A 23,423-nucleotide genomic window follows, 5' to 3' on the forward strand; every position below is an offset into this window, starting at 1 on the left:
TGTTAACAAAATCATTTAATATACAGATTTTAAAATAAATACAGAAGAATATTAGTAGCATTGGGTTATAGATATATATTCCAATGAAGCATAGGGCAGGTGGAAATGACATAGCTTATATTGAAATGTGCTGCACCAGAAAACAGCAAATATGCATTTCTTGGAAGGTTTGGCATATGATTACTCAACCTACTAATAATTGGAGGGGGCCAAAGAGAGAGAAAGAGATTATGTGTCATTCTTTTTCTCCAAGCTATTAGCAATTTGAAGGCTAAACACAACATTCTTCCAAATAAGGATAATGGTATTTCCACATGCAGGCAGCAATTTCTGGATCAGAATGAAAATCTAATCAACACCAATGTCCTTAACAAATTTTTTTTTACAGAATTCAAAAGCTTCACCCATTTGTTTTGGTAAAGTACCATCAGAACTTTACCATTTCCACCATTTCCTCTGATCACATAAATATAGTAGAAACTATAGATTATTTAAAATTTGCCTTTTTGTTGCTTGTGGGGGTTTTTTTGGCTGCTTGGTTTTTTTGTTGGTTTTTTTTTTTTTTGCTTCAGATATTAATATCCTGCATATTCAACTTCTTTTTACTTAAAATCATGTACTGCAGTAGTGCAGTACTGCAGACTTTTCTTTTTTTAAAAAAAGAAGAAATAGCCACAAGTTGTTGCACTACGTGACATCAGGCACATTTTCTGTTTTTGATCCTGCAGAGCAGCAGAACACCAGCAGAGGGAAGCAGGACATCTAATTTCAGAACCAATGTGAGATTTGGACACATGAAGTGGTAAACAACAGGGAGCGGAGGTAATGCAAGCTGTTATTGTTATGGTAGAAATTAGGGGGCCAAGGAGGGAAGACGGAAGGGAAGCCTATTTAGAAAAAGGAGGAAAGACAAAAGCATCCCTTGAAAAAGGTACTTGCAAACAAGGCAGTGACCTACATTTTACTCTGTTTTAGTACATTTTCATCCTTCCCACCCCCTCCCAGAATTTCCTACTTTGTTCCTCAACTGTATTTACTAAGCAAGTTCAACTTTTCACATACTGTTGTCAATGACAAGAAGTCACTCCATGACTTTTAGGGTTGTGCTCCACATTTGAGTGATGCCCTATGCAATCCACACATTGCATTGTTCACAGGACAGATCCATCTGTCCTGGATCTATCCAATTAATCATGATATATGGTTAAAATGGGTGGGCTGGGGAGAGAGGAAAGACCACCTTCCCAGGGTAATTTTTTCACATATTAAAGCCTGTATTAGATATTGGAGGTTAAACCTTGAATTGCAAACACAAATATTTGTGTACAATATTGTGTACAATATTGGTGTACAATAAGTCACGCATATTAAATACAACATTTTATTGAAAGTCTAATCAAGCTACTGATCTATATTAATTGACTCAAGAGATGGAGCAGATCCTGCCTTCTAAATCTGCCAGTCTTTGCAAACAGATTTTAAAGCTCTCCGCCACTGAATCTGCTTGCTTTTACCATCTTTCTCAGATCAGCTCCCCGCCTGCCTTTTCTCTCTCTTTCCGCTTCATAAAAAGCATAACAAGTTGAATATGCAGCAATAATATGTGAGGATCACAGGATCAACCTATGTAGTTCTACAGCATTTGCTTGCCTGCTATGGATGGGTTTGCAAGGGCTATTCATTCCAGAGAAGCAGGCAAGTGGTTAATTGCTCCATTGTGCAATTCACTGTGGTCCCCCTTTCATTGCCTAGTGTAAAATGCACATCTGATTGTCCATGTTTTTGGCTACCCATTCTACTCAATGTTCAGGTTTAATCTAACCTGCCAGATTTGCACCAAGAGTTCCCAAGTCAGCAAAAGGATCCAGTGTTTGTGGTTTGGCTTGATGTGTAGGTGTGCTGTGTAGTGACCCTGTAGGGCTGGTAGCAGCTGATTTGCTCCCCATACGTAGACCACCTAAGAAGAAAAAAGAGAATGCTTATAAAATATAATTTAATGACCTCAGATACAAAATTAATATAAGATTGCTGCTGCTTATCATTTGGTCAGCTCAACACACGGACACCCCAGCAGATGTGTAATTTAGAGATAAATGATAAGTACAAAATTCACACAAGAAGATACATTGAACAGAGCATTGAAGGTGTTCCTGCTGCGACCCAAATAACTTTTGGCAAAACTCACCAGTGGTGGCAATTTCTCAGGCTGCACCCTCATTAAATTTTGCCATCAAATGAACAAATACTAAAGAATTTTAACTTCGTTCATGTTCTATGAAGTGGCTTTTGACAATTGTGTAAATGTAGCTAACAGTATGAATAATATGCCAGTTTTAATAGCATACAAGCCATTTGGGAAGTTTTTAACGTGTGATATTTTACTGTATTTTTGGTTTCTATGGAAGCCGCCCAGAGTGGCTGGGGAGGCCCAGCCAGATGGGCGGGGTATAAATAATAAATTATTATTATTATTATTATTATTATTATTATTATTATTATTATTGCCATTGCCATGTTTAGGCATGCACAAAGAGAGTTGGGAATCTTTGTGTGTAAAAATGTTACATTTTGCTCAGACTTTTAAAACACATTTGAGTAGTTCTTGCTTAAAGCTTAGACTAGTATTTTCTGCGTTATATGTTTTGTTTCTGAGGGCCAAGTTATAGACGACATCAGCTTTATCATTGCATTTAATGTGCACATATTTAATGCAAATAGCAGCTTCTGTGTAGGGTGATGATTATTGGGATCACAACAGGTAGGGAAAATGGAGGTTAAACCAAAGAGGGATTTATTCCCAATGCAAACAGCAGCCACAGAAGGCATATGTTCATCAGGACTGCAAAAGGTAAGGAAAGGGTTAAATTCCTCTCCCCTGGTGTTTTAAATTATAATTATTATAATTATTAAGCACCAACCATTGGCTATTTGCATTGTTTTTAGTGCATGTTAAATACAAAGACACATGTAACTTCATAGCTAGTTTGGACCAGAGGTACAATCTTCTTGGTAACTTTGGTGTGCATGCTTTACGTTCAAATAAGAACAAATGAATTTGATAAGTTTATTTAAGATAACCATTAGAGGTCTCTATTTGTGCAATTACCTCATCACATAGGTTCATTTTAATGTAAAGTGGGCTATTTGGAAATTAGTGGAAAGTGTCACTGTTCATAGCCAATAGGAATGAACGTCACATAGCAAATCATCTTAAACAAGTTAGAAACTAGTTTCAGACAAACCTGATTTGCTAGGCCATTCCCAATCACCTGAAACATCTGGCTGAATGGAAACAGATGGTGTACTAGAAGAAGCTAAACAAGAAGAGAATTGCCTATTAACATACATTGTTTATCAAAATTAAGGAAATGTCCTTCCAGTGATTCTGGATGCACATTATTTCACTATATTCATAGTTTTGACAGAACACTGAGTGCATTGGTTACTCATTGTATCAGAAATTAGTACTTGCTATTTTCCAAGCCTGGATATTAATACAGTGGTACCTCTAGTTACAAACTTAATTCATTCCTTAGGTCCATTCTTAACCTGAAACTGTTCTTAACTAGAGGCATGCTTTTGCTAATGGGGTCTCTTGCTGCTGCTGCGCTGCCAGCACACAATTTCCATTCTCATCCTAGGGCAAAGTTCTCAACTCGAGGTAACTCTTCCAGGTTAGCGCAGTTTGTAACCTGAAGCGTTTGTAACCTGAGGCATTTGTAACTCAAGGTACCACTGCATTAGATTAAGCTTGCAGCCTGCTGGAAAATTTAGATGCACCTATACTAAGCTTTAAAATTGAGAAAAGTTCTTCTGTAGCCCTCAAAGAAACCCAGCCCATCTAGACCTACAGTTCATAATGACATGCTTTTTGATGCCACACAACCATATTCCATGTGTTCATTCTAAAGTAAGCACCACAGAGTTCAATGGTGTTTGTTCCTACATAAGTGTATATAGGATTTCAGTCTTGTTCAAATTTTATGGAAAAGAATACAGTCTCCCCAAGAAACTTCCTGATATCAAACAATTTTCTATTGTTTGGCTTGTGAACAATTTGGAGCCCATGGCTTGTTGCTGTTAACTTCAAAACATGAAAATCATATCTTAGTATTGTGTATCTGAGGCCCACTAACCACTTAAGAAACTGGAAGAGAAACTATTTGACCTTATGAATAATCTGCAAGTGTATGAAGATACGGTTATCACCATTAAACTTCTATTCAAAAACAAAAGAGTGGGCATTTGAAATGTTTCCTACCCATATTGAAAGGATCTCCTTGAACAGTAGGTGAAGGACTCCGTGCTCCTTGAAGAAAAGGATCAGTGGTGGCATTTGATGAACCAAGAAAAGAACCTAGAAGATCAGGAGCAGGCTTCTTGGGACTACCGCCAAATGGGTCAAAGGCAGCTGCTGCAAGAACAACATATTTGTTCTATTAAACGTGTATCCCATTCACCCCAAGTCCACTATTAAGCTGTGTTCCTTTACTCCAGAGCAAACCCATATTACTCCTAATTGTTTTGTACATAAAAATAGGATACAATTAGGGAAGAGATTAAGGATATGCCATCAAATCAAGAACTATAGAAGACAAAGACTCATGTAGATGTATTGATTACATTGCTCCATCTTCTGGCGGAGGAAGGAGCAGGAGAGGCTGAAACTAGAGTGTCAACCTTCTTCCACACGCACGTGAAATTGGGAGTTTATGGGAGAGTGTTTAAATTTCAATTCAGGCAACCAAAAAAACAATCAAGAAGGCAATAACTCCTCGCAATAGGCAAGTTTGCTCTTGATTTGCATTTGGATCTTTCCGCAGCTCTCTTATTTATACCAACTGTTTCCTCCAGAATGTACATAAATTTCACTAGCACACAACTTCAGTGAGTTCATTCACTTTTAGCATTTCAGTACTTTCTTCTCGTGTTTCCTTTCTGTTTGTGTTCACTGTGAACTAAGATATTTCTTCTTATCTTCTAAATTTAGTTAAGAGGCTAGAAGGTTTAAGGAACAGCAATTCTGACACAAAGAGGAGGCATTTAAAATGCATGTTGCCTCTTATGTACCCAGAAGGTGCCCCTGAGCTGTTGTGGTGCCATGTTCAGGTGTTCTGTCAGCTCAAGGCGAATGTGTCAGTAATGTCAGTGCACAGCAGGTTTTGTGACAGATGTTCAGAATCAGGTTGAATGGAAGAAAGCTTCACATAGGACCAAGAAACAGGAGGGGCTTTGTGTCATCAGAAAATTTGGGATAGGCATAGTGCTAAAAGGCAGGTGACTAAAAAGCAGAGAAGAGAGCAGGAGTGGGATAGCAAGTGGGAGGTAACAGAAGCCTAGGAAAATGGGGAGTGGACCCAGGTAGAAAGAGAAGAGAATAAAATGGCAAGAGAATCTGTTAAAGGGACAGAAGCAAGTCTGTGAGGATAGCAAATAAACTTTGATAGACGTATGGGCAGGGACTGAAATTCATGCATTGATTAGGATTATGCAGGCATCTTTAACTGCATACCAATAGTTGTTTATCAAGGTTTTTCATTTTTAAGGACAGAATAATGTGATGAGTTTTAATAAAAACCAGCAAATTCTAAAGGGTTCCTGTTGCAACACACGTAAACGTGGAAAAATATGGCACATTTCCCCCCCTGCGGGGCCCAGTTGCTATTGGATCAAAACACTAACAACAACAGCACTCAATCAGTGTTGGGGGTGGGGTGAGGGGATGACATAGGACTGCTGCCAGCATGCGCTAAGGAAGGATAGGCATTTAGCATGCTGTCACAATCAGAAGCAAGCTGGCAGTTGTGATTACGTGCTAAAAACTCAGCATGTTCCACTGGCAGCCACAACATGCACTACCTCCTTGGCATACACTATGGGGCTGAAACAGAATCAGGTAAACAATAAGCATGGCTGTTTTGTCTAGTTAGGGGGATATCAGAGTTTCTTACAGAAAACAAGTGACCAGAATGACTTGAGATAATAAAGGATTTGTGACTGATACAACAAGAAAATTCTTGTTCTCATAAACAAAGGCTTGAGTTCTCACAACTGTGATTGGAAGGGAGTTCACAGAAGGGGACTTTCTCATTTTCCCATTACATCCTCAGCTTCCTGCACCCAGCAAAAAGGTTCTCACCTGGGTCAGGAGACTTTCCTGAGAAATGGGGGATGGGACATTACAGGAGCACCAAGGGCAGGAGGAAATTTCCCAAATTTGAAAACATGCAGAAAGTTTTCTCCCATTAACAATTCTCAGAACCAAGCCAATGGTTACTCCAAGTTAATAATCATGAAATAATACTATCTGAATCTTGATTGTAAAAATGAGAAACTAAAATTGACAGCTTAGGCTACCGTGCTTCAGATAAGTGACTATTATATACAACAGCATTTATCTTTCTTAGAATTCTGCAGTTGTTTAAGGGTTTGTTTGTACAATCTTAAGTTCACTTTGCCACATCAATTTGCATTTTTTAAAAGTCCTCATTAATATTTGCTATCCTTTTAGTTCACATTTCTCTTGTGATACTATTTTTGCACATTTCCCCTAGTGTCATGTATGTTATTGTTAACAATATATGCATGTGGTATGCATTTCAAATGTGAACTGAACTGAGTTTCTCCCCCATTCCTAGTAGAAAGAGAATCCTATTTAGAAATGATTGCCTAGAAAAAAAATTAGAAGCTTTTGGGTTCTTTAAGTGTCACAATTAGGAGCTTTTACCTTCTCCTACTCTTGGGGACAGAGATGGGGATGCTGAAGCTGCAGACCGTCGTGGGGTGGATTGTGTGGATCCAGTTCCACCCATCTGAAATACATCCTCAACAGCCGACTGTCCACCTTGATTTGGTCCTCCAGAGTTACCAACCCCAAAGATATCACTCAGCAAGTCTGAGTTTGAGGGCGGTGCGGCAGGTGCTGCTGGGAAGTTCTTGCTCATAGGACTGCCTTCCAAGCCTAAAAGATCGACATCCTCTGGGGGTGGTGGACCTGGTGGCTCTTGATGCTTCTTGGTATGCTTTGGTGCCCCATGGATTTTGTCACTGCTGGTGTTACTATGCTGACTGGAGAGGGATAAGAGTTCATCATCTGACTGCTCACTTTCTTCATGCACCAGTGCCGCCCGGTCCTCAGAGCTGGGATGAGAGCTACTTCTCTCCAGTTTTTGATCTAAGTGGCCAAAAGAAGCTCAGGATTAGCTAGTAGTTCTGTTGATCCTTCAGTGCTGGATACAAGGGGGGAAATACCCCTTCTCTCTCTCTCTCTCTCTCTCTCTCTCTCTCTCTCTCTCACACACACACACACACACACACACCCCACATGTGGAAGTAAACACTATCAGCAATAGCAACGTTTACACTTAACCGAAGTACGCACAATGGACAACACAAAATTGGAAACGCACAGTGCTGACAGCACATTGATTTTCCAAGGGACATTATTACAGTCAACTGCAATGATGAGCGCAAAATAAGCCTGTCATGAGAACTTGGCCAGAAGCTCTGTGAAGTGTGATGAGCCCATGAATACTATGCATGTCTATATGCTGGCCAGTTCTTTCCTACGAGTCAAGAAAATGCTTATGCTTTGCCATGGGGCCATGTGAACACAGCATTCCCGAGCTCCTTGGGGACAAGAAATGAGATAAGGGATAGAAGAAAACTAGTATGTGAATTATGAGTTCTGAAAAGATATGTTACCCATACCTTGCCAGCTGAGAGTTGACAAGAATGCACCCTGCCCCACATTCTTCAGGTTATCTTGTGGCGCATCTACAGGACCTCTACCTATAATGTACAAAGCGTCAAGGCATACCAAAAATGTGTGAAATAAATGGCCAACTTTGGCATTTTCATTAAAGTCAAAACTGCAGCACTAAAACTGTAGAGCTTTTACCTGCCAAGGCAAGGGTGTCCTGGTGTTCCTGGTGTGATGAGAAAAGAATGCTGGGATTGATATCTTTTGTTGTGAAGTTTTCCCATGGAGGTGTTAGATCAGTCTGTCTATCAGCAGAATCTATTTCTATCTCCAACATGACATGGAACAGCTGGGGGTACTTGTCTGACGAGTCGCATGCATCCAATTCAGGTCTAAACATTGACAGAAAGTTCTTCAAATTAAAATAAAACAGTTTGAAGATATCATGTTAAAATCAAATATTGAGCCTGCACAGGATGAGCACAAAGAAGTACTTGATATGGCTGAAATATGTCGCATTCTATATCTGTAAAGTAAGTTTTACAGAGTGTGACATCCTAGTGGACAGGAGCAATGAGAAATTATTACCTTAGTGGGTTTTTTTACTTTGTGCTCTCAATCTGAAGTATTTAAAATCTCAGAAGAAATTTCTGATTGCAGATGAAGAGGATAGTTTGGATTTGTAATTCTAGTCCAAATGGGTTCAAGGAGTATTTAATAGTGATCCACAGCGACAGGACACCTACCTTTTATTTTAGAGCATGCAAAATGAAAGTTGATTCACATTTAACTTTCTCCCTGATAAAAAGCTATTTCAGTACAAAACATGTTGTGCCTCAGTGAGCAGAGTTGTATTAAAGGGCTCCTTTCTGCTACTTCAGAAATCTTGAACCAGCTCTAACATGTATAGAAGCCTTGGGATAGATGTAGCAGATTAAGTTCTTGCTGTTGCCACAGCCATCCCTGTTCTAGCCCATTTAGCAGGCATACTACTGTTGCTACCAGTGTTTGTCTCCTTGCTCATCATAACAGTGGTTGGCTTCTTCAGGAAGCAGGCAAAACAAGAGAGCCGTGGCTGAAAGAACTGGCATTAGCTTCTCTGGTGGCTTTGCAAAGATGAGAGTAGCTATAAGCTATGGCTCTCACATGCAGGGGCTGGTTCACAGGATGCTAATTTAACCTGCCTACTTTACAGACACCTGGAGGAATGTACCTTGCTTAGTCTTGCTGACCACTTGTGTTTTAAACATTCAAGTCATGATCTACATGACTTGTATGGATGGCCCTGCCCTGGAGCAGAGGGATAAATTTAGAGCATAATGGCCCCTTGGGCTTTACAATTAAGTACTATGGAGAGAAAGTTAAGAATTTTCACATATGAGTTTTAATCTCAGCCTTAACTTCAAACACATCCTATTTTGCTACTAGGAGAAGTGGAACATTTTCATGCCAGGGAACAGAACATGTTACTCTCACTAGCAAAATTACAGTGTCTAGAAGGCAAGACTTCTTTAGTTTATTTTAGAATATTCCTTAGTTAAGGAGCATAATCTTGTTGCATTATGAGGTAGATCTATGACAACCAGTTAAGTATACAGGCTTCTCTGTGAATTTTGTTTCTGGGCCTATGCAGGCCTTCTGCTTGAAACAAAACTCCAATGTGCCTGAAATCATGGGATGAAGCAGGAGAATGCCCGGTCTAATATCTACAACCTTTGCTAACGAGGTTTTAAAAGCATGCATTGCTTTTGCAATGAATTATATTAAGATAAATAGGGAACTACATGCTTCATTTACTCAAACTCCTGAGATTTCTATTGAAATAGGTGTTGCTTGATTGCATATCAACACTTATGGGTGTTGCTGCAATAATCCATATGCAGCTAACTACTCAGAACACAGCATCATTTCTAGTCATGAGATACTTACTTATTGAATTTTAAAACCGTTGTTCCCAGGGCTATAAATCCAGTGTGAAACTGAATCTGGAATATTTGTGTGTTCGTCATCTAAAAGAAAACATTAAAACACAATTTTAAAATCAACCCCCCTCACAAAAATAAAATATTTGGTGTATAGTATGCAGGTATTAGTAAATTAGACTGTAACAGGCTTAAACAGTTATTTTGCAAATTCAAATCCTTCATTATAACAAAGTGTGAAAATATTTCATTGATGAAGACATACTTTTCAATCAGGGTTAGGAAATATGTATCTTTCTATTGCATTCAATTCTTACAGTGGGGGGAGAAACAGAAGCCCATTTGCCCTGCTTACCATGAGTACATAAAATGTAATGATATCTGAGTCATAAAACATGATGGCACTCCCTCCTAATATTCATGTGACTAAGCAGAATCCAGACATGAATGAAACATACTGCTCATGGTATAGAATTATTCTGTACAATATAGAATTATTATCACTTTTATGTTATCAGTAATAACATAAATTCTGACTTAGTTCTGCATGATCTGTCCACCCCTTTTGGAAAGGGAATGGACTATGCATAATAAGAATTTGTGTGTTGTTGTCACCACATAGAGGGATATTACTTTGTGAAGACCGTTCAAGTTTCTCCATAAGTTTCTGAACTGGACTGTAGTCTAAAGTGACATCAATACTTGTTCAGCAATATTATTAGACAAACTACCAAACATCTTTCAATAAGTAGCATCACTGCCTCGTTCTTATTTTGCTTCCATATCTCCCAGTTGTTGTTGTTTTTTATGGGTGTACTGCAGAAAAGGGAACATCTGTTTTCTTTTTGGTCTACTTAGATGAGCTGAAAGAAAAGCAGTACCAAGCATTACCCCCCCCCAAAGTATTGGAATAAAATTCTCTTGATAAAGTGAAAAAGTGAATGTCTTGAAAAATATCAGGAAACTATTCTCTTTTTCAGCTGTCTCTTCCCTTTTGAGATTTGACTTCAGCAGCTGCTTTTGATCTTCTCATTGTGTCTTTAGATTTTGACACCCCACTGTTACCTCACCACAGTATTAAAGAATCTGGAGTTGTCTAACCACCCCCACTTGTTTAGCTTTACATTCAACAAATGCATCAAGTCATACTTTAGCTTGAAGTCGTCCCCCAATGGTTGATCGCATATGGTAGACAGAAACCACTACGTCGCCATGGACAGTGACTCCTAACGGAATTACAACTTTTCCTTCTTGAATACGGAATTCCCTAAAGAAAAGTAAAATAACTTTTACTTTACAACTCTTGTAATATTAATCAGAACTGCCAAAACAAAATTCACAGTGACCTTACCCCACACCCAAGTACTATACCACTCTACCCAGTAGAAAGAGTAGGTTGGGCCAGTTAACAAGAAGGAAGTCTTGGTTTGGCTGGTTTGTTTACCTTCCTTCTCTTTCACAGCACAAACTACAGCCTATGCCAACATCCACCAATGTACTATAAGCAGAAAATGCACAAAATTTGAAACAGCCCATAGTACAAAAATCAAAACTTCAGAGGCAAAACATTATCCCTATTTAAGCATTATGTATCTGTAGGTGCCCAATGTGTGAAGGGCCCATCCAGAACATGGCCAACATGTATGGTGGCAGCACTTCCCAGTTCATGTGTGATAAGAGTCAGTGTGAAGATAGGATGCCCCTACACACATATGCATTGGGAAATCCTAGTTCCCATCCAAATATCCACAGCTGTATTGACACAGACCCAGGCAGATACCCATACCTATATTTCAGACTGGTGTTGATCACGTATCAACCAGGGGATGCAACCAGCATGTTTACTGGTGCCTGGAGGCATAAGTAGTTTGTGTGCTCTAGATAGCTCCTTCCCCTGCTTTGTATATATGGGTGCAGAAGTATTCTAAGTAAATACAGTGGCACTCACTTCATTCTTTCATACTCTTGGGAGGTCGTGAAGATTCTGGTTTCTCCAATAAGAATGTCACAGAAAGGCCGGCAGCCAGTTCTCTGCTTGTTGAAACAGGGCACTGGACTGAAGAGGACTGATTTGATAGTTAGAGGCTTGCAGTGAGGTTGAATAGGTTTGTCTGCTATTAGATCACAAATATATCCTACATACCTGCAATGAGAAAAATAATTTAGAGGGGCCCATTCATATTACTGCTTTGCTGAGGTCCTCTTCCGAGGGTCTTCTGCTGGTTCCCTCACTGGGAGAAGTGAAGTTGCAGGGAACCAGAAAGAGGGCCCTCTTGGTAGTGGCGCTCTCCCTGTGGAATACCCTCCCTTTAGATGTCAAGGAGGTAAAGAATTACACAACTTTTAGAAGTCATCTGAAGGCAGCCCTGTATCAGGAGGTTTTTAATGCTTGATGTTTTTATTATGTTTTTTGATATGCTGTAAGCCACCCAGGGTGACTGGGGAAACCCAGCCAGATAGGCAGGGTATAATAATAATTAGGTATAATAATAATAAGAAAGAATCTAGTATTTTCATTAGTAGAAATCCTGCTGTCAAGGAACAGGAATGCTATGTCTAATTTTAAAATATAAGATTAGAGATCTCAGGGGCAAAAATCCCATGAGGAGAAAGCAAATATAACATAAGCATCTTACAGATGCAATCCCTGGTTGCAGTTCTGTTTAAAAGCTGCAAACGGATTTGGCTCTTCTCTCCCCTGACAACAGGACTACTACCAATTGAGTGTAAAAACAGGTCCTAAGTTAATAGTCCCTTAAAGTTCAGAATAGGGGTCAGGAACCTGTGGCCCTCCAAATGCTGCTGGATTACAGCTCCTCATTTGTGGTAGGGATACCACATTTTAAAGTCTTGATGCTCTTGTGATTGTCAAAAACCCAGGGCTTCAGATTACTAATGATTAAAAATTATTATTCCCACTTATACTGGAACAGTCTAATTTATACAGGACCAAAGCAATTTAGGAATACTTGTGTTTTGGAATGCAGCCTTAGGAACCCAGTGGGATCATTGAAGCCCTAGCTGAAAGCATTTGTTTTGCTGAACTGTTCCCAATCTGTCTTCAACCAGTCAGTGACTGGATAAAATGAATTCCCACTGATTTCAGTGCAGATACATAGCTTTAAACAGACAGGAAGGGTGGAACTGAATAAAATCTGACTCCAAGAAATAAAGAAACGGAAAGTCACATTTCATGAGTTTAGACATTTGGTCCGTCGGGAAAACTTACCTTCTGTGGGATGGCCAGAGTACTATTCCAGGTCTCTTTGAATTTAACAACTGAATGGCAGGAATTGGATTAGAGAAGAGATGACAGAAACAGAACATTGCACTGACCAGGATTGCTGATGCTACACGACCATCCTGTCAAATAAAACACAAGAGCATCTATCAGGCTAATTAGAGAGGAAGGTTTGCTGTTTTCTATTTAATGCATACATTATTTGATCAAGGTTCTCTCAAGTTAGAAGCTTCCTGGCTTTAATACTAAATTCATACAGTAGCAATTGAATGCAAATACCATTAATGCCCCCAAAGCACTGTAAAGATACAACTCATAAGCCAGTGACATCCACACAATTAATTCTGAGGATCGATACAGAGTCTATGAAAAACTGTTTCTATTAAACCATCAGCAAACCTCTTACTGCATCTTCCAGCCTCCATACCAGCACTGCATTTCCCTAGCAACTACAGTAGTGGCTCTAGTGTGGAGACTCTTGAGTAGGCAGATGTGGCAAGAAGCTTGTCAGCATTGTAGCAATGCCACAATGAAACAGTTTTTATTTATCTCCACACTGGCTCAGTAACCCATGAATCAGCCTTCTGTTCAGCTGAGATTTACTCAGAAAGGTACTTCTGTGTCCCTGACAGGCTGGAATTGATATTCCTTTTTATTTCTCTTTTTGGCTTTATTGTTGGGGTACAGCATCAAGCATTTTAGTAAGACTGCGACTTTTAATCAATTAGGCTTACTAAAAAGTTATCCATAATTAATTGATCTTTAAAAATAAATATATGCAGGCAGAATCCAACCAACAGTTCCTGTCAGCGCAAGGATTTACAGTTGCACAACTCCCCACCACCCTCTTATCTCACTGTGTGCACCCTCCCTAAATCTGCTCCAAGAAGGTTGAGAGAAGAACCACAAAATATTTAGGGCACCACAATCAAATAATTTCGCTGACAACAAATGACTTAATTGGATACCACCATACACACTTTATTGTACACCACCATGAGCTTTTAAAAATGAGTCAGCAGTTTCTCAGTTCCTCTATAAACAAGCTCTTTTGTGATCAGACTTTTCTTGAAAAGTGGTTACTTACTGCCTGACTTACCATACAGTGGATGACACAAACATTTTTGGGATTCTGCTGCAACCAGTTATGCATGTTCTTACATACAGCATAGAGGTTATGGAGACTTGGTGCTTGTCTAATTGGCCAGCTACATTCAGATACCTAAAGAAGTCACAAAGTAAGGAAAGGTTAATTTGAAATTTCATAGTAACATGTTAGGTCATCTGCTCCATTCATTTTAATGGACAAGCTGTCCCTTTAAGCACGTTTCTCAAACATTAAACAAAGGGTTGCTTAGCAAACATAAAAATTCATGGTTTGGAAAGAAAAGATTCAAGTCTTTTCTGTAGTTTACCCCTCACAGCTAAAATTCCCAGCACCCTAAACCAGGCATAGGCAAACTTGGACCTCCAGATGTTTTGGGACTACAACTCCCATCATCCCTGACCACTGGTCCTGTTAGCTAGGGATGATGGGAGTTGTAGTCCCAAAACATCTGGAGGGCTGAGTTTGCCTATGCCTGCCCTAAACAAACGACAGTTCCCAGAATAATTTGGAAGAAGTTGTGGAAGTTCCTATACTGATTTACAAGGCCCTCAGACCCTGGATACCTTAGAGATTGACTGATACCTTAAGTTCCTGCCTAATCACTGAGGTCTTCAGAGGAGTCACTGTTAATGGTCCCCCAAGGCTTGGGTGCACAGCTCATATCTCTTAGGAGCTGTGCATTCAGTGTTGTGGGTCAAATTTTGTTTCAAATTTCCAGTTTAGGTCAGGCATCCACTGAAGACTTCTTTTATTATTCCAGAAGGCATTTTAGTTGAAGTTTTTTAAAATAGTTTTTAAAATTTTGTTTTATTTAATCTTCTGCACACCACTTAGAGATTATTGTAAATTAAACTTGTTGAAACTTGTTGAAACAACAACAATATTAATATTAATAATAATAATAATAATAATAATACTGTACTTTAAATGTATGGTGTATATGCATGCAGCCCTGGTGTTTTGAGTACTGTAAATACAGTCTGTGCTTGCATAGCACACAATAATTCAGCAGCTACCCAGTTAACAGTAACAATTTATTACAGAATTCAGGAATTAAAAACAAAATTTTCAGGCATGGCTTTTTTTAAAAAAACGACCATACTACTTTGAAAATTACAGTATATATAATAAAGAGAGAGAGGTCAGCTAACCAAATGAAATTGATATAATTGCAAAGAGACCTGTGGCAACTAAGGACAATGGCTGCAATTCTGTGTGCAACTGGGCTGCTTACAGCTCACTGAAAGCCACAAGATTAAGGCAGCTTAAGCTAATACATGAGTTTCCATGAACAAGAACTTTCTTCTATTATTGAGGCACAACAATATAAGTGCCAACCATTCTTTAGCACTGCAGCAAAAGAACTGTCTGTGCGAATTTAGATAACACCACAAACAGAATAATGAACAGTGAAGAAGATACACTGGAGGGGCATTTGCCCAGAAAAACTGCCTAAAACTATTTTAAATAATATTAATAATAATTAAATAATTTAAATAATAATTAAAGTAGCCCTTCTGAAATATGCATTACTTTTCCTGCATGCTTGACTAATAAGTGCTCTTTGTATCAAGTATACACCAGTCCCTAGCATTTTGTCCACAATGTATTGCAAAATTCCAGCTTGCATGCACCCACATTCTTCTGTGATAGTACACCTCATAAGACTCAGTGGTATTTGTTTCCAGTAAGTGTATTTATCCAGCTTGGGGCAAGGCCCTGCCATTGTTAAGACTCAAAAGCTGCATTCACATGGCAGTTTATTCCATTTTCATGACACTTCCCTAAAATCTAATTTCCATATTATATAAAAGCAGCTTGATGTAAAAGCTACTTCCAGAACTATAGTGGATTATAGTAGAATACAGCACAAGTTAAGCAATTTCCACGTTATTTCCAAGGGGATTTTTTAATGGAAGCATATAACATCCTAACAAAAACTGTCCTAACAATACACAAGCTAACCAAATATCAGTAACACAGCACCAAATAAATATCAGGAAATAACAAACAAAAACTTAGTACAGGCTCCATCCAAAAATATAAGTCCATCAGAACAACATGGTCTTATGATAATTGGTTAAAAGCAGGCAAATAAGTACCCATCTGAACCTCCACTGAGAGGCTTTAATTTAGGCATCTCTTTTTTTCCTTGCGAAGTTGAGTGGATGTAGCTCACCAGTAGAGCACCTGTTTTGCATGCAGAAGGTCGTAAAGATAGCATGCCTAATATTACAAACAGAGCTAACACCCTGTGATAGTCTGGGTCAAATCACAGTACCAGCAGAAGTCACTTACTCTATTATGAAACCTTGTAGTACGGTAAGACTTCGGTGACAAATTGAAAACTGTATAGTGGTCAGGATGTCTTGTATCCAAGAACGTCCGTACATCATCAATATGATTCCTAAATCCTAGTTCAACTCCTTCACCAGGAAATGACATCACTATCAAGACATGAAAAATGTAAGTTTACATTCTAAACCAGAAAAGATACAAGATTGACAATTAACAAGTCTAACATGGCTGCATTGCTACATGGAGCACTGCTTCATTGTTTGAAGTAACTCACACACTTACCAATAATTCTTGAGGTAATGTAAGAAATATCTAGTTCTCCCTTGGTGTAGCTATTTTAAAAGACAGGAAAATAAATGCTGGTTAATACACACACCAAAATCAACTGAAGTTTTATAGATGTTCCATGTCCCATTAAGGCCTATGCACAAGTCTTCCCTGTGTCTGTAAAGTAATAATCATATTTGCTCAGCAAAGAGACAACTGCAGCATCCTGTAATGCACAGCATTTCCCCATATTTTGGGGATGCACTATGCCCCTGTGGTTCCTCTCCGATTGCTGGATTCATATTACTTCACTTCTGACTATGCAGCGGAATCTCTCTCTCGTGCAATTATGCAGATATTTCATGTCAATTAGATATTGATTTTAAACTGGCCCTGCACCAGAATGCGTTAAGAGATGATGAACCAAAAATATATTTTTATATGTATACCCCTCCTTTTCTTCTGTCCTGGAACCTAAGGTGCTTTAAGAAATAGTTCCCATGAGCTTTCTCTCTTGCTCTCGCTCTCTCGCTCTCTTTAAGGTAACAATAAAGTATATGAGGGATGGGAAACCTGTGGCCTCAGATGTTGCTGGACTCCTTCTCCCATAAACACCCACCAGGAAGTACAATAGTCAGGGATGATGGAAGTTGTAGCCCAACCTCTGGGATGGCCACAGTTGCTTCATCCCTGAATTGGGATTCATTGCCTTTCACTCTCACAACTCTGTTGGAAATATCTAAAATCTCAAACTATTTTGTAGTATTAGAAATTAGGTAGTTAAAAAAAGAAGTCTACAAAGCTCATCCTGGGTCTTTATTTGTAGACAACTGCATATAATGGCAGCAAACAGAAATTCTTCCACTAAGGGAACTACTTTGTTGGACACCACCTATGGTGTCTACTCAACTAATATTAAATGTTCCTTTACTGTTTCAGTACATTTGACACAAAGAGCATAATGACAGAAGGGCCTCTTAGAGCAAGAAAATGGTGGCTGCAGGGGTTACTTTGAACATTAGGAAAGAAGCTGCCTCATGAATTTGTGTTCATGGTTACCACCAGCTTGAATACTGAAGATCTCAGCTTTCAGACAAATCCCTTACTTTTCTGTCGAATTCCACACACTTTTAGACCAAGTTAAGAATGCAAGAAGAGCCTGCTGGATCAGGCCAGTGACCCATCTATCCAACACCGTTCTCACAGTGGCCTAAGCGATGACTATAGAAAGTCCATGAACAGGACCTGAGGACAACAGTGATTCCAGTAAAATGGCATTCGACAGCAAAGATAGAATAATAGCCATTGGGGTTTGCATCCACTGATAGCCTTAGCTTCCATGAACTTCTCTGACCCTCTTTTATAGCCATCCAAATTGGTAGCCAGCACTGCTTCTCATGGGAGTGTATTCCATAGTTTAACTATGCACTGTGTGAAAAATTATGTTCTTTTGTCTGTCCAGAATCATCCAGTATTTAGCTTCATTGAAAAGCTTCTCTCTATATACTTTCTCCACACCATGCAAACTTTTATAAATTTTTGTCATGTCACCTCTTCTTGCCTTTTCTCTAATTTAAAAGCCCCAAATGCTGTAACCTTTCCTCACTGGGGAATTTTTTCCTATCCGCTTGATCATTTTGGTTGCCCTTTTCTGAACCCTTTTCAGTTCTACACTAACCTTTTTGAGGATATTCATTTCCAAAAAGTGAATAATTTATGGATAGAGAGAAGTTTTTCTTCCTGTCTATAACTCAGGGTCTACCAGTGGTTTTGACTGACAGTAAGTTCAGAGCAAACAAGCAGAAATAGAGTTTCGCTCAGTACAGAGTTAAGTTATGCGGTTCACTTCCACAAGACGGCTTCCAAAAGGAGGATTGGACAAATTCATGGAGGATAAGGCTATTGATAGCTAATTAGTTATGATGGCTAAAGGGAACTGTTTCATATCTAGAAGAAGTATGCTCCTGAGTATCAGCTGGAGAAACAAGAGAAAGGGCAAGTTAGTAGCTCCATGCCTTCCTTGTGGGCTTCCTGGAGTTTGCCACAGTGGCTTGAGGGCCATCATAATATTATTCAAACTTCAGGCTTCCACGTTTTGCTTTAGCGAATTCAGCTTAATTCACAGCAACCTTTTCTGTTTCCTTCCTAAGATCTCACCAGGGTGCTAAATAATCCCTTTGTCCAAGCCTACTAAAATCTGATTATTTCCCTGTGACAGGGAAATAATTACTAAGCTTACTATTTTGCTAGCTGAGCTCTCCAGGGCTTTTGTTTCATAGTACCTTGCAACAGATTGCATAACTTTCGTAGAAGTGTCTTTAAGAGTGTCCTTCAAGTTATCCTTTAAGTTGCTGAACAGTCTCCCTGCTCCTCCTTTCATCATGTCTAACAGGCCTCCCCCATAGTTAGACTCTATGTCCGGAGACGAGGCACCTTAAAAGAAGAAAACCAGACATAAGACAACACACACACACATACATTGCTTTGCTGGAGATTTACCAACCACCACAAGCACCAGATCTTAGCACACATCAGCAGCAACAGTGCAGCTTCCAGTTAGGAACGAGCAAATGGAGATGTAAATGCCAACCAAGTTAGTCACAATCTCTGGTAAACAGCAGGATGCATCAGAGTTATTTAACTGTGGTAGTGACATAACCAAAGAATGTTACAATTTTTGTTTTAGCGGGGGGGAAAGGTTAATAGAATTTTCCCTGGAAAGCAAAAAATCAGATTAAACGGTGCAAAAAGAGAGGCTACCAATGACATTGCATGGTCACTACAAAACCAGGCACATATGAGGAGCACCAGTTCTGCAACAAACACTGTACTGTACTGTTTTGTTCTGTTCCATGTGGGCTGGACAGAATCAGAGGTGAATGTACCTGGAACAGAGAGAGACTAGCAACAGGAAACAGGGTATCACAGAAAGAAGCATTTTTCAGATAGGAAAGCCTGTTTTCAGGTTGCTGCTCAGCAGGATGTACTGCAGGACCCGAGACAGCTTTCAGAGGCAGGTGTTGATGTGACAAAGCCCATCTGAGTCATTATATCACTAATGCAAGGCTTGCTAAATACAGAGCCACATGTCTCAAGTAAAGTTGCAAGGCATTTAAAAGAATGGTGCTCTAGGTCTGTAGCTGTGTTACTTTTGATTTTTAAAAAAGTCATATGGAACAAAGGCATACTATCAACCATGCCCAACTCTGACAAATGCAAAAGAATTTCTGTTTATCAGTCTATTTTCCCTGGACAGTCTAAGCCTGTGGCATCAGATATTTTCAGCATTTGAATACACTACCCATTTAAAGAGAATTTAACAGAATTACATTGCGAAATTCACACTCTGACATGTATCCAGACATTGGGTTCTTATGATCTGAAACTCAGTGGTGATAAATTCTGATAGCAGGCGCAATGATATCCATGCACAGAGAGAGCATTCTAACATCTCTCACTCTTCTTATGCAAGTTCCCCTACTTAAAAGCCCATTGCACAGCTCTCTTCGAACCATTTTGTCAATCTGCAATTTGTTTTGTGGAAGCTACACCACATATATTGAGTGAATGACTGCATCAGCATTCCCATTCACTCCAAAGGAGGAAACAGATCCACAGAGTTGAATGGGCAATGGATCCTTGGACTTGAGCATACATGAACACAAAAGAATAAAATAAAACAAAGGTGTGTTTGTAACAGCACAGCTGCTAATTAAGAATGAGCAAATGGGTGCAGATGTACACAGTAGTATGTGTAGGTGCCCTAATGGAGTGCTCGGTCCCCCACTGGGCCACCTTTCTGCTATTTATTCCAAGGCAGGTTCTTCTTCCACACCTCCTTTGCAAGCACCCAAAAGCTAACTGTTGTTGTGTTTCTGGGCAGTAGCCTCTTCATCAGGGGTCCACAGATTCCCCCTGCAAATGCTTACAGAGAAGGTGCGGAAAGCCTGCCTTGGAATTAACATACTGGCCACAATGCTGTGCACCAGGCAGCACAGTGTAAAGCTCTACTAAATACTAGGGCACCTCTCCATAACACTCTGTGAGCTTAGCATTGCATCTACAGATTTGAAAGTGCTTTATGCATAGCCAAGAATATAGCCGGGATCCAAAGAGCCTCTTGGGCATAGCTATTGCAATTGGTTCTTCTTTCCACTTTTTCAACAGAGACCACAAACAATTATGTAGTACATCAGTTATAATCTAGTTAACTCTGAACTTTTTGGTAAAGAACTGCTACTTTGGTTGTGAAATAAGACTAGGATATTTGGTAACAGGCATGCTTTCCTAAGTCAGTTGCTAACATTTCATTGGAAGGATTTTTATTTATTTATGAAATGCAGCTGCTTGTGATAACTGCCTCTGTTAATAGCCTTATCTACACCTTTATGAAAGTCTTAATTGCCTTGTACATTGTTGTTTTATTCTTCTATGATTTACGGACCTTAATTAGATAACATAATAACAATAAATACTGTTCTGATTCTAATAGCCTTGATGGCAGAATAAGTTATAATCCTGCATGATTTCACCTACCATAGAAAAAGGGAGGTGGAATGTTTAACTTTTCTCATTACCTTGACATTTCTATCAGCTTGTAACTTAAGCTTTATGTGGACTAAAATCTTTTATTTATTTACTTTTTCAAAGTATTATCTCACTAGCAAAAAAGCAATTAAATTTGTGCTTAGAACTGTCATTTAAACGACAATACGAAACACAGTCAAGGGCAAAACTGTGTAAAAACAAGCACTAATGATGCAATGGCAAAAGATGTGCAAGCGATCTGGCGGTGCTATTCAGTTCTTAGAAACAAAGAGGCTTATGAAATGGACTCTTCTGGTTTAAAAAAGGAGAAAGACAGACCAGACATTGTCTAACAGATTGTTTTGGCTTATTTTGTTTTCACTGATACAGAGATATCTCTTGGCTTATTGAAAAGCAAATATAAAAAGACAAGAGATGTTAACTTCTAGAAAAGCAAAGAATACTTTGCTTACTTCAGCTGATCACTGCTAGCTCTTGAGATTAATCTATGAGAAACCCAACTCCAAAGGTCTTATCTTCATTGACGTTTCCTGGTCTGAAGGTATTTTGGACTAATTGAATGGTCAGTGTTTTGTAAATGAATCTAGTTTTGTCAATCAAATAGAGGATGTTTGTTCTCATAGTCCACCCTGCAGCTATGAAGTTTCAGAAAGCAAATTTAAAGTGATATTTTGCATTTCTAGATTCATTTCAATTGGGGTTTAGGCCCGGTTTTGGCACAGAAACTGCTTTGGTCACCCTGTATGATAACCACCATTGGGAAAGAGACAGCAGAAATGTGTCCCTATTAATTCTCCTCAACCTCTCAGTGGCTTTTGATACTATCAACCATGGTAACCTTCTGGAGCAGCTGTCCAAGTTAGGGGTGGGTAACACTGCTTTGCAATGGTTCTTTTCCTACTTGGGTGATCATTTCCAGAGGACGCTGCTTGGGGAGTGCTCTTTGGCCCCATGGAGCCTTCAATGTGGGGTTCTTCGGGGTTTGATTTTATCCCCCATGCTGTTTAACATGTACATAAAACCTCCCACGTTCAGAGTTTTGGATTATGCTGTCAGCAGTTTGCTGGTGACACACAGCTCTACTTCTTCTTTACATTTGCAGGTATGGGAGTGGGTGTGCTGGACTTTTGTCTTGCCTTGCTAATGGGCTGGATGAGAGGCAACAAACTGAAGCTCAATCCAGATGATTGAGACTGAGACACTGTTAGTGGGTGTTTCCATAGACCAGATGGATAGGAGGTTGCCTGTTCTTGATGGTGTTAAACTCCCACTGAAGGAGTGGGTACACAGCTTGGGGGTACTCCTGGATCCATTGCTGTTGCTTAAGACTCAGGTGGAGTGCCTTCCATCAGCTTCAGTTGGTGGCCCAGCTGTGCCCCTATCTGATCAGGAATAGCATAACTTCTGCTGTCTGTACTCTGGTAAACTCTCGGCTAGATAACTGCAACACGTTATACATCAGGCTGCCTTTGAAGACAGTTCAGAAACTTCAGCTAGTGCAGAATTCAACAGCTAGGTTGCTCACCAGGGCAAGATGGTTTTGAGCATACTACACCAATCCTGGCCAAGCTGCATTGGCTGCCAATTAGTTTCTGGGCCCAATTGAAAGCACTGGTTTTCACCTATAAGCCTTAAACAGCTCAGAACCATCTCAGAACCACAATATTTCAAGGACCACTTCACCCCATATGAACTGACCCAGAACTTGTTATCATCATTTGAGGCCCTTCTTTGTGTGCCTCCTCTACGAGAGGCCCAGAGGGTGGCAACAAGAGAACAGGCCTTTCCTGCAGTGACTCCTCATTTGTGGAATGCTCTTCCCAGAGAGGCTCAGCTGGTGCCTTCATTATATAGCTTTAGGTGCCAGGCAAAAATGTTGCTCTTCAACCATTACAAAAGATTGCCAATGTCCGCCCCTAGGGCCTCATATAGCAATTATATTGAAATCACTACTACCAGCACCCAAAAAAACAAAGCACACCATGGCAAAAAAAATAATTATCTGCTTATGGTCATCAGCACTGCTTTACGGAAATCAGTGGAAGCGTTTTTTCATACCTGTTCAGAATCTGACAGGTTCTGATGGTAAAGAACTGTACAGTCTTCTACATACTCTCATTTGTATAGTTATTACAACTGAATTATTAGAATTTTTAGCAAGGCCTGCAGAAGATGTATTGCTAGAAGTAATAAACTGGAAATATGCATGTGCCTTTATCATAAAAAGGAAGATAATTAAATTCATAGAAGTACTAGAACTGGTATGCAATGCCTATAAATTTCAGAGAGTAGCTCACCATAGACATTTTTAAAATTAGAATAGCTAAATGAATGAAA

The 23,423-nt window shown here is 39.4% G+C and overlaps 1 protein-coding gene across 6 annotated transcripts in view; it reads right to left on the reverse strand.

The window, feature by feature from the left end:
* DNAJC6 (DnaJ heat shock protein family (Hsp40) member C6) overlaps positions 1-23,423 on the reverse strand; it is a 49,202-nt gene that overhangs the window by 5,999 nt on the left and 19,780 nt on the right. For 2 of the 6 annotated variants that reach the window (XM_028733188.2, XM_028733183.2), the window contains 14 exons: positions 18,821-18,971; positions 16,554-16,603; positions 16,272-16,420; positions 13,953-14,087; positions 12,854-12,987; positions 11,573-11,767; positions 10,774-10,891; positions 9,632-9,711; positions 7,901-8,094; positions 7,711-7,791; positions 6,728-7,174; positions 4,262-4,414; positions 3,243-3,314; positions 1,823-1,957 (listed from right to left, as the gene is read on the reverse strand). In XM_028733188.2, coding sequence (XP_028589021.2) covers positions 1,823-1,957; positions 3,243-3,314; positions 4,262-4,414; positions 6,728-7,174; positions 7,711-7,791; positions 7,901-8,094; positions 9,632-9,711; positions 10,774-10,891; positions 11,573-11,767; positions 12,854-12,987; positions 13,953-14,087; positions 16,272-16,420; positions 16,554-16,603; positions 18,821-18,971 — 2,094 coding nt within the window. The remainder of the gene's footprint in view (positions 1-1,822; positions 1,958-3,242; positions 3,315-4,261; positions 4,415-6,727; positions 7,175-7,710; positions 7,792-7,900; positions 8,095-9,631; positions 9,712-10,773; positions 10,892-11,572; positions 11,768-12,853; positions 12,988-13,952; positions 14,088-16,271; positions 16,421-16,553; positions 16,604-18,820; positions 18,972-23,423) is intronic. The other 4 variants (XM_028733184.2, XM_028733186.2, XM_077928632.1 and 1 more) reach the window with 4 other exon arrangements.

Source organism: Podarcis muralis, chromosome 5 (assembly GCF_964188315.1).
Source record: "Podarcis muralis chromosome 5, rPodMur119.hap1.1, whole genome shotgun sequence".
Classification (NCBI taxonomy): domain Eukaryota; kingdom Metazoa; phylum Chordata; class Lepidosauria; order Squamata; family Lacertidae; genus Podarcis; species Podarcis muralis.